The sequence below is a fragment of the Periplaneta americana genome, chromosome 6, assembly GCF_040183065.1.
Source record: "Periplaneta americana isolate PAMFEO1 chromosome 6, P.americana_PAMFEO1_priV1, whole genome shotgun sequence".
Taxonomy (NCBI): domain Eukaryota; kingdom Metazoa; phylum Arthropoda; class Insecta; order Blattodea; family Blattidae; genus Periplaneta; species Periplaneta americana.
This window is the reverse complement of record NC_091122.1, coordinates 107,071,660-107,083,907: the sequence shown is the minus strand read 5'-3', so window position 1 is coordinate 107,083,907 and position 12,248 is coordinate 107,071,660. Positions and strand designations below refer to the sequence as shown.

Here is a 12,248-nt window from a genome sequence, read left to right as displayed (position 1 = left end):
TATTGAATAAGCAGTCATGGGCAGCCCATAAGGGGTGGTCCTCCAGCTTGGGGGTTGAGCGAAGAGCTAACAACCCATCACCATAAAAAACAGTTTGTTACGAATCCCTACAATAAGCCTCGGAATGGGACTGATTTTCTGACACGAATGGAAGGAGTTCATAATTGTACCTATTTTTAAGACAAGACTAACTGTGGTAACTTTCGAGGAATATCACTTTTGTTGACGTCGTACAAAATTTTGTCCAATATTCTTTTGAGAAGATTAACTCCGTATGTAGATGAAATTATTGGGGATCATCAGTGAGGTTTTAGGCGTAATAGATCGACTATTGATCAGATTTTTTGTATTCGACAGATATCGGAGAAAAAATGGGCGTATAAGGGTACAGTACATCAGTTATTCATAGATTTCAAAAAGGCATATGACTTGGTTAAGAGAGGAGTATTATATGATATTCTTATTGAATTTGGTATTCCCAAGAAACTAGTTCGATTAATTAAAATGTGTCTCAGTGAAACTTACAGCAGAGTCTGTATAGGCCAGTTTCTGATGCTTTTCCAATTCACTGCGGGCTAAAGCAAGGAGATGAACTATCACCTTTACTTTTTAACTTCGCTCTAGAATATGCCATTAGAAAAGTTCAGGATAACAGACAGGGTTTGGAATTGAAAGGGTTACATCAGCTTCTTGTCTATGTGGATGACATGAATATGTTAGGAGAAAATCCACAAACGATTAGGGAAAACATGGAAATTTTACTTGAAGCAAGTAAAGCAATAGGTTTGGAAGTAAATCCCGAAAAGACAAAGTATATGATTATGTCTTGTGACCAGAATATTGTACGAAATGGAAATATAAAAATTGGAGATTTATCCTTCGAAGAGGTGGAAAAATTCAAATAATAAATATGGGAAATCCCTGTTATTATTCGGTTAAGAAGCTTTTATTATCCAGTTTGCTGTCAAAAAATCTGAAAGTTAGAATTTATGAAACATTTATATTACTGGTTGTTCAGTATGGTTGTGAAACTTGGACTCTCACTTTGAGAGAGGAATAGAGATTAAGGGTGTTTGAGAATAAGGTTCTTAGGAAAATATTTGGAGCTAAGAGGGATGAAGTTACAGGAGAATGGAAAAAATTACACAACACAGAACTGCACGCATTGTATTCTTCACCTGACATATTTAGAAACATTAAATCCAGACGTTTGAGATGGGCAGGGCATGTAGCATGTATGGGCTAATCCAGAAATGCATATAGAGTGTTAGTTGGGAGACAGGAAGGAAATAGACCTTTGGGGAGGCCGAGACGTAGATGGGAGGATAATATTAAAATGGATTTGAGGGAGGTGGGATATGATGATAGAGAGTGGATTAATTTTGCACAGGATAGGGAATGATGGCGGGCTTAAGTGAGGGAAGCAATGAACCTTCAGGTTCCTTAAAAGCCATTTGTAAGTAAGTATAGTTATTAGAAGTGTTTCTGTAATTGTTTTCACCAACTATTATGAGCACAATAATATCAAATCAGAGTTTTTGAAAACAGTACACATAACGATAAAGGCACTCTGAAGTTCCATAAAAGATCGGAGATATGGATGGTTAATCTTTTTGAGGACCAGATTCGGGATGAATCCATGACCTAGGCTCTCAACGAACCACTTATATAATATAATAATTGTTCTAAATCTGATGGGTGACTCAAGAGGCATTCGTGAATCTGATGCTGATAGACAGGCCACCTTGCCTCAGTCCAGACAACCAGGTCCGATCCTCGGACAAGTATCTGATAAACCTCAGGATCAAGAGACCCAAGCCCTTAAATCCTATATGAGCACTAGCAGGGTGTGACTGTCAAGAAAAGTGAAAAAAGTGACAGAAATTTTATAAAAAGATGACAAAGGTGACTCTCTTGTATTCAAAATATCAGACTCCAGGCAAATCATTTCTTTATTTTTAAACACCCATACCAAAGAAACCAGGTGACATCACTTAAGGTCCTGGATGAGATATGGCATTTAATTTTGATTTTTTTACATTATAATTTGTAAAATATCTCACTTTTAAGTTATAGCAAATAACATGGCAAGAAAGAAACATATATCCAATGGTTAATTTACACCACAAACCATAGTAATAATTTGTGACTATTAAAAAAATAATTCATTTTTGATTTCAAAATAAATAATGTGAAGCATCTGGCATAATGGAAGAAAATAATTAATCTTGTTCACCATTAATAAACCTTCTTTGATCATTTCAGAAAATATGTTACTGGTACTAATAATTTTCTTTTTTCAAGTAACGATTTTCTCTTTTCAAGAATTCCTTTATTGTTTTTTATTCGACCACACTATAACACGTTAATTACATGTGACGTAATTGTATCTTAATAACATCATATATTAAAGTACTGCTATTCATTATGTTATTCCAACTAAGCATATGTGATATTGACTAATATTGTAAGCGCAGCAATTCGCAAGCTTTGAAAGCAGCAATCCAAAATGATAGGAGTAAGTTTTAAAAATGACATTGATTTCGAGATAAACATTAATCCAAATTCAAACATTCAATTGGAAGCCATTCCTCAGATAAATTTCACAAACTGCACAATCAACAACATGTATTTAAAATAAAATAAATTCTGTTCATGTTAATTTTAATACTCTAATAAATCGAGTTCATTTCTTGTGTTTTAATGTGTGTTGCTTTGAGGTTAAAAATTCCAAACCAAAGCCCTGCAAGAAATCAATGAATACTGTGTAGATGCAAAAGTGCTCCATGCCTGCCATCTGTTGCGCTAGTTGAGAACATGCTGAAAATACACTCATGATCATAATTTCATTATCATTAAAGTAACAAGGTAAGATATTTGTAAAAACTCAAAACTTAGACATTTAATTATAGTCGAACAAAAACAGTCATATGCATTTTGTCTATAATGGTAATTAAGATGCTCATATAAAAATTATAAAACTCGCTTAAGCTCATTTCATAAACATACTCACGTCTTAATTAGTCGTACTATCATTGTAGGCTCAGTGCATAATATATTATTAACTTATTGGGATATAGCATTTTCTGCAGACTTCATACTTTGAATAGCCATAGGCATACCATGAGTCAACTTTACTTATTTTAAGTAATTTTATTAGAGCTTTTCCAAGTCACTGTCTATCTTCTATAGACAAATCTTTAGCTGCTTCCTTGATTTTATTATGTTCCTCTTTCACCAAAATCAATATAAAAGAAACTACAAATTTTCATATGAATCTATTAAAAGGATTATACAAAGTAGAGTTAACTCCAACCATCACAACAATTCAGTAGTGAAACACCAAAATTCTAAATGGAAAAATTCACTGAAAGATTTAAACTTAATTCCTGATCTACCTCGAAAAGCTGCTGTCATCATGTTCAGATTGGTTATAGGACACGATTGCTCAGTAAACATCCTCATCGAATCGGCTTATTGATTTCTCCTAAATGCTTGTTATGCATAAAGGAAGAGGATATGGACCGATATGTGGAAATTTATAGTCACCTACATGATCCTTTTCGGAGATATGATGATGCCAATATGTATTTATTCTGTTATTTTTATTGATTTCATCTTTTTCTAACTGAAGCAGCTTCCATTCTTCAAGCAGAACATCTTCAGGGATATGAAAAGGCATCATTCTAGCCACTTCAAACATGTCTTGACACCTTCTCTCTGTTCTCCTTTCATCTGCATCCAGAAATCGAAATGCCTTCACTAATACTGTTGAGAGGCAATTTTTCTCAATGATGTGTTTACAGGCAGTAAAATAGTTTTTTTTTTAGCCTGGCATAGAACGGAAATCTTGTCTGCTATTTCCCCTTAAACCTCTTCAGTGACCACTACTTCATTTAGAGGAAGAAAATTTGCTGAGATAAAGATTTCTTTGTAGTTAAATTCAGAGAGAACTGTTATCTTCTTCACAACAGAAGACTTCAGGATGCGTCCCATCACAATCTGGAGTACATGAGCAGTTTTGCTATAAAGTTTGTGTCCTGACTCTGAAACGGTTTTGTAAACTGCGTAAATATCTCAGCAGATGAAGCAACAGAATACAGCTCTGCTTTTATAGTACATGAATAATACATATACCATTATTGATATGTTCTTTATTCTGCGTTTGTCTCACCTCACCATTCAAAAGTTCAAAGACTCATCTACGTACATTAGAACCATCAGAATCAAGCATCAAACATTTACCTTGGGTATATTTACAAGTGAAATTGCTTCAATTATTTTCTTGTGTCTGACCAGAAGTGAATGGTTGTTTGTAGTTCTTTTTCATCTTTAACATTAGTAGTTTCATCATAACTCGAAGTATAGTACGATGATTGGACCTCTTCCAACATCCTCTTATGAAAATAAGGTAATAGACCATCTGTAATAAGTAATGCATTTCCTCAGGTCAGAGTGAAAAAATGTTCTGGAAAACTATTTCTGTACATAGAATGGAACACATCATCAATATTTTGGCATGGATCTGTAGCATAATTGCTGCTGACTGCCTTCATTGTCCATATCAGTTCTGCAGCTGTTGCAGTGTTTGTGATACTGTGGAGAACCTCTGTAGCTGCAGCAGAGCCTGAGCTTTAGCTTGCAGTTTCAGCACCATGAGCTTCAAGTCTCAGTTGATTTTCCCCAGATTTACCCTCAAAATTTAACTTATGCTTTGTAATTTGCAAATAATAACAAAACATGACAACTCCTTAAAAGGGCGACTAAAGGCAAGAAAGGTGATTTACTCCTCAGTCTTCACCAGAGGCCCATACTAACACCAAGATTTCACTCCAGCCTATTGTTTACTACTGCAGATGATAGATGAAATGAAGGGAAGATGGAGGGTGTTCGTGGAATGAAAGAAGGAACAGGAGTATCTGCGAAAAATCCTATGCAATGTCTGCTTTGTCTATCACAAATTCCATCACGGCCAGGACAGGGATTGAACCTGGGCCATCTGGATGGGACAGTAGTGGTGGCAGTGGCAGCAGCAGCAGCAGTGGTAGTAATAGTAAATCACTATTAATTTAAGTTATTTGTGCAATTAAATAAACCACTTTCAATGGATGGACGAAGTACAAATGTTGCAATCTGTTTTGATTATTAAAATTGCGAGTACTGAAGCCAAGTGCCAAAAGGTAGTACAGTAATATTAATAAAATGAAGAGCAGAACAATTAATTTAATGTGGCATATTAAGAAGCTAGTACATGGGAATTTTGATATACAGTTCATCAATCATATCTCTGTTAAATAAAGAGTATTTTAATCTTTTTAAGCGAAAAAAAAGTTCAGCATAAAAAATACTACAAATATAAACATTTTTATATATATATTCCAGCATAAGAGAAGCATATTTCACAAGGAATGGAAATTATATTCGATTTTTACATGAATCTTTTATTCAAGATTTGTGAGCAAAGAAATTTTATATTTATTAATATCTGTTACAGACCTCGAAATGTTGAAGAATTTTACTTTTTAACATCATAACAATGTCTGGTTTCATGGTTTCTTTGTGGAACCTCGAGCATAATATAAAAAGTCCAACACCTCTGTCACTTCTGCCAGTTTCCAGCTTTTATATGTCATAAATCTATGCTGATTTTACTTTCTTTCTCTTGGCTGATCTGAGTCAATATTATGTGGTTTCATTGCAAAGCACAGTAACCACACAAGATTACTACTTCCTATGAAACATGTTAAATTCTTCATTGATAGATCATGGCCTGCCTCCATTTAAATAGCTTCTATTACTAAAAAGGAGGTATAAATATTTGACAGGAATAATGACAGGTCATTAACATCCAAAGAGACACCACCAGGACGTGGGTATCAATATCATTTCATGTTTAGTCGATGAGAAAAATAACTAACCATCATATATCCTATTCCAATATCAAGTACTGTATACATTGGGAAATGTTCCTTCCTGATGACTTAAAAGAACTAGGAGTAAATTTATGCTGATTTAAACTTGTCTCTGAACTTACAGTTTAATCCCTGTGAATGAGACGCAGAATGGGCCAAATTAATAAGTCCAAGTGCTACAAGACTATGTTACAAAGTCCTTCTGGAGTAAGGAATAAGAGAGTAAATAGAGGAGTAGAAGCTACAGCAGAAGAACTAGAAGAAAACCATATGTCTTAAACATTGTCAGATTTGAATTCTCAAAAGAGACATATTACCTTACCTGTTATTTGACTGAATTATGTAGTTGTAGAAATTATCATCAGATGTCATAATTTCTAATGGCACTATTTCAACAATGTCTTGATCTGTAGTTGTGCCATACTTCCACAGAAGTTCATTGATATGATACATATAGTCGGCTATAGAATCACAGTCTTTTCTCTTCCACTTACAAATTATATACCTGTAAAACCAAATATTTCAAATTCTCATAACCTTTATCTTTTCAAATGCTTCAAGTAATATACATATATTCATATATGAGGTCTCGCCATCCTCATTGAATAATCAAGACTAATATTTTATGTTAGTAGTCAAAATGTAGATTACCTATTAATTTGAGAAAAATTAGCTCTGCGCACTGAGCACTCTTTCCAACTGAGCTATGCCGAGATATGATCCACAGTGTCGGCCAAACTCTCCTCATTGCATTGTCAATGGCCTACTACCTGCATTTTAGACATATAAGTCATATATGCAGAAGCACATATTTAAATGACTTTATGGCCATATTCAACAACAGTTTCTGAATACTGTTAACACTGATATATACATATACACATTGAATATATTTTCATTTTATTTTAGTAGGTTATTTTACGACGCTTTATCAACATCTCAAGTTATTTATCTGAATGAGATGAAGGTGATAATGCCGATGAAATGAGTCCGGGGTCCAGCACCGAAAGTTACCCAGCATTTGCTCTTATTGGGTTGGGAAAAACCCCGGAAAAAACCTCAACCAGGTAACTTGCCCCAACCGGGAATCGAACCCAGGCCACCTGGTTTCACGGCCAGATGCGCTAGCCATTACTCCACAGGTGTGGACTTGAATATATTGTTGAGTGTTGTGTGAATATCTAAATCAAATCTTTCAAAATATACAGCCAGATAAAACGCAACAAATGTTCAAAATGTTCTCCTGTAGTAAACAAGTCTCCTTGGAAACATATAGCCATCTAGGATACAATGGATGCATCAGCAGACTTGTATCGATAACAACATTCGATTATCTAACAAAATTAATATTATTATCGGTTCAAACTTAAGTTAAGTTATTGAATTGTACCTCGAAATGCGCTGAACGTAAACTTTCATTGTTATGAGTTTCTGAATTGATTAAAGTTGCAACACTTGCTACCAAGCTGACAATAACTAACAGATGTTTCATATGTTCTTTCATTAATAACTAAAATACTAAGGATTTTCGGACATATGTTTATATGAACTTTTTTTCTTGTTTCGTTGTGAGGAACATGCCACAAAGGTTTGTCAACGTATTTATGAGACACCCTGTATAGCCCAAAAATATCACGTAGCTTTTACTATTTCATCTCAATAACAACTGCTGTAAATGTGAAAAATTCAAACATATTTTTCTTTGTTCTAAAAATGATTACTGCGGTAAATTTGTGGCCCAGATCATTAATTATTTTTGGATGGCTAAAGCAATAAAAAGACAGTCTGAGGAATAAGAAATGTGAAAAAAAAAAAAAATAATAATAATAAAATGTCTTGGGAATACCGGATAGGAGTTTCACTGTATAATTAACTACAATTTGTTAATTCATCTCATGTTACAAAATTATCATACAAACTTACCTTTCAGAGTTGGCAGGACGACTTGTGTTCGGTTTGTGAATGCTTATCTTTCGAAAAGATTTGTACATTAGATACACCAACCCAACACTAAATGGAGTAAATAAGTCAAAAAGCTTGCATACAAAGTGACCACCTGCAACAAGAAAAAATGGAACAATTTCTCAAATCTGAAGCATGTTGCCTTGTACACAACACCACCTGTAACTGAATTGCATCATCACATCGTATCACAATTGATGACTGAGGTAACAGTGCCAACTCTAGGGATTCCTAGAGTTGTTTATTGTATGGAATACTTATGTAGGAAGCTGTCCGTGAGGGTGATATAATGCGGAACTTTTTCATTGCCTTTGCATTAATGATTTAAGAATGACTGTGAATTGCAGAAAAATGGTGGAATAATGACAGGAGAAATGGGAAAACCCTAAGATGCTCTAGCCATAAATTAATGGTACACTATGTGAGACTCATTGTTACCCAAATGATTGGAGTAAGAGACAATCTATAGCCTGACAACTTGAAGTAAAACTCTGTAAAATACGCCAACTTCTCGTTTTTCCTCTTTCTCTCTCCAGGGAGTTCTGACCATTGACAATATAGGTAGAGGTGGAATATAGTTCATGCTGGCAGTGAGAAAGGCTTTGTTCCTGGAGATTATTCATGTGTAAATCTAAAACCAAATGTGGAGACTACTATGACGAGATGAAAAGTACAAACTTCACTACATGGATTAGAACACAGTACCGAACATTCCACAGTACTCCATCACTGTGATGGATAATGCCTTGTACCACAGCAGCCAAATAAATACTCCCCCCCCCCCCCCCCGCCAACATTAGCCAATAAGAAACATGAAATTCAGATCTTAATGTATCCAGCTGTTTGCTGACAACATAAAGTCCACTATAGTCCACTGTAGTCTATTCAGTTGTTTTTCACGAGAAATGAAGGGTATTTCGATCGGTGTTCATTGTAGATGCCTGTTGCTAGTAGCCAGAGGTGGGGTGTAGTCAATATATACTGCAAGGCTGTGTCTTCTGCAACTGGTACTGATGATTTTAATTTACTTCTTTTGTGGTTTATGGATGGACAGTATAGAAGAATGTGCTCCAGATCTTCATCATGATTATTACACCACAGACAAGTAGGATTATCAGAAATGTGAAATCAGTGTAGGTACAATTGTGTAACAATGTAACCTGTTCTGGCTCTTGTTAAAAATGTTTGAACATGTCTGGGCAAGTTTTTGTACATTTCCAGATCACTTGGTTTCTTTTGCACAGACTGTAAAATTTTTCTTTTGTCAGAAGAGAGCAATTGTTGATCCATAGGTTTATAAAATGAGACTTTACTGAAGCAAAAGCACTGGATAGAGATATCACTTGAAGAGGTCTTGGTTGCAAATATGTTGCCTGTTTTGCAATATTATCAACTTTCTCATTTCCAGGTATACCACAACGCTAGGTATCCACTGAAATGTTATTTCCTCTTGGAGTTTTTTTTTAGTTTACTTAGTTGTTTCTGAATTGAAATAATTCTATGTGCGTATAGGTTTGGTACATATTTAATTATGTTAAATATAGCCTTCTTGGAGTCAGTAAGTATACAAATAGATTTTCAAAAATATGAATTACTGAATTTAGTAAAGTTAAATAAACCTGGTTCTGTATATGTTATAGATGATTACCGGTACTTGAAATTCATGGGTCATATTGTGGTAAGGTTCCCTCCTCACCATTGTGATTTAAATCTCATTGAATATATTTGGAGTGCTGTCAAGTGAAGGGTTGCAGATGAAAATGTTAACCAGTTACCCACAAATAACGAACACATCACAAAGAGAGGCATTTGTGACAGTCACAGTGTGCATATATCAATAAGTTATGAGCCCAATATTGGACTAGAAATGGGTTGCTCAAAGAAAATTATCAATGAACTTATTGTACATGCTGGTGATAGAGTGGCAGTGACTAGGAGACAATTTCCGAAGACGAAGGAAGTGACGTGAGCTGTTGTAATTAAGTTTTTGGTGTAGAAAATTTGGGATAGAAAAGTTATGTCGAGGCTTCTGTTGCATCCACAGAAGTAAGAATATGTCATTAATGTATATTTCAGAAACCATATTAGCCGTGTATTTATTTACAGTGCAAGTTGTAGAGAATAGGGCAACACTGCGCGTGTATCTCTTTGTTTCTTTCCTTCCCCTCCCCCTCCCCCTCTCTGACTTTACTAACAATTAGCGCTCGTAATGATCAGGTCAGGGTTTTACTTCGATTTTATCAGATATACTGGGTGACAGTTAAGCTTCTATATAGGTAAGATGTTTTCTGTAATATGGGCACCAGTTTAATGGTAGGCAATCATGGAAAGTTTACATAATGTTCATGACAATTTCAGTCTATAGTGTCAGGCAAATACTCTCATACAGAAGGAATTCTGCAAAATGTAGAACTTGGCTTTCTCGGCATTGAATATGGAATAATTCTTCTCGGGTTCTCAGCCAGGTGAGTTGGATAGTTGCTTCCAAGCTTTTGATGATTATCTCTGTCATCTTCTTCGGAACTGAAGTGCTGTGGGACCATGTCTAGCCAGTATATAAGCAGTGAGTAGGACTTCCCACAGCGGGCCAATCAGGAGCTAGTTCCTAGTCCCGAACGCATGCTGTGTTTTAGTTGGTCGAAGCATGGTGATAGCAGGTTTCCACGCTGTTCATATGCAGGAGGTTTCCTTTCGAGTTTAGAAGTGTCTTGATATCTTATATAGATTATATTACATTATGCTCTGCTATATTATAGATATAAATTGTATTGTGATATTTCTATTTCTCTCCCTTATTTTGTTTATTTTTTTTATTTTTTATTTTTTTATTTTTTTTTGCAAAAGTTTATGTTAATTTACTGTAGATTATTTTACATACAAACTAACCTTCTCTCACAATGAAGAGAGATACAAGGAACTGGCAAAGATACAGCTGCTTGGATAATATCTCTTGGATGTTCTCCTGTCCGTCCACAGAGAAGCCCTGTCACACACAAATAACACATAAGTCAGACGTTTATAGTACACCTGACAACTGGAAACTCATAGGTGAAGAGAGCTACTTACACCATCAGCCATCATGAAGTGTACACCCAAATTGTGAGTCTGGTCCATCACAAATTGAGTGAATATTGAGATGTTATCAGGATTAAAGACATTTCCATCTCCATCCACACCATTCACACCTGAAAACAAAGCACAAGATACAAGAAGAATTCCTGCTTGTCCTTTCATTAGTGTCTGGTGGTTTCTAATAGTATGAATGTATTCAGTGAGCTTTACTCCGTGTTAGCGAATTTTTTTAAGCATACACAATAAGCACATTAAGTAGGGAGACTGTATTTATTACGAAAAATGAGAAGAAGATTTTATTACAAACTTTCTGAATATAAGAAAGACTGTCCTACATGTTTCAGTGATCACAATGTTTACCTCCGAACCCAAGAATCACAGGTTTAACTTTTTAAAATTATAACAATGCCATATCAACTACTAGATTATTTAGCATCGATGGAATTGGTGATAGCGAGATGAACCCGAAGATTCGGCATGAGACTATCTGACATTCCCCTTACAGTTGGGGAAAAACTCGGGAAAAACCTATCTCGGTAATCAGTGGAAGCAAGAATCGAAACTCATGCTTGAGCATAGCTCCCCATTCACAGGCAAACATGCCTATTGTCTCAACTACATATAATGGTGGCGAAGGTTTAATCTTGGCTGAGATTGAATGATTATTAAATAGTAAAATTCTTAGTGTGGTTTCTATCAGATGAGGAAGTAAAGAAATTATTATGCCGAAACAGTAGACTTACTGCACGTGAAATAATCTTTAGTTCACTAACAAATAAAAAAAAAAGACGAAATTCAATGTCTGGTACTGCTGTTCTTCTGTTATCAAATCTCTGTAACAAAGGTCACCATGGCAAACATTGTGGAGGTCTCTAGTAAAAAAAAAAGCGTGTAAATATCTTGCTTTAAAATCTCATTAGTCCACAGCCTTTTGTATTTACAAGGTACATAATATTAAAAAAGTATATCAAATACGTGGAGATCACTTCCAAAACACCACTGAGTTAGTTGCCAAGTTCTCAGTATTAGAAACTAATCAATCGATTTTCAATATACACTCTGTAACTTCCCAACTTCTTATAATGCTAAAATTATTAACACAAATTCTCGAAGTCTCACTACACTGTATGTTGCCAATTTAGCTGAAATGCTATCCTTTTAAGACCAGTTTCACTTTCAAAAAGAGAAAAGTGTGCCAGTAACAAATCTGGCAAATAGGAGGGATGGTTGTATATACATATACACATACATTAAGAGCAGAGAACTGCTTCATAAACAAAAAGGAACGAGCAGTGAAATGCT

At 35.1% G+C, this 12,248-nt stretch overlaps 1 protein-coding gene across 1 annotated transcript in view; it reads right to left on the bottom strand.

The window, feature by feature from the left end:
* Cmtr1 (Cap methyltransferase 1) overlaps positions 1-12,248 on the bottom strand; it is a 63,989-nt gene that overhangs the window by 18,595 nt on the left and 33,146 nt on the right. The window contains exons 8-11 of the mRNA XM_069828743.1: positions 10,941-11,059; positions 10,761-10,857; positions 7,836-7,968; positions 6,235-6,417 (exon numbers count right to left, since the gene is read on the bottom strand). Coding sequence (XP_069684844.1) covers positions 6,235-6,417; positions 7,836-7,968; positions 10,761-10,857; positions 10,941-11,059 — 532 coding nt within the window. The remainder of the gene's footprint in view (positions 1-6,234; positions 6,418-7,835; positions 7,969-10,760; positions 10,858-10,940; positions 11,060-12,248) is intronic.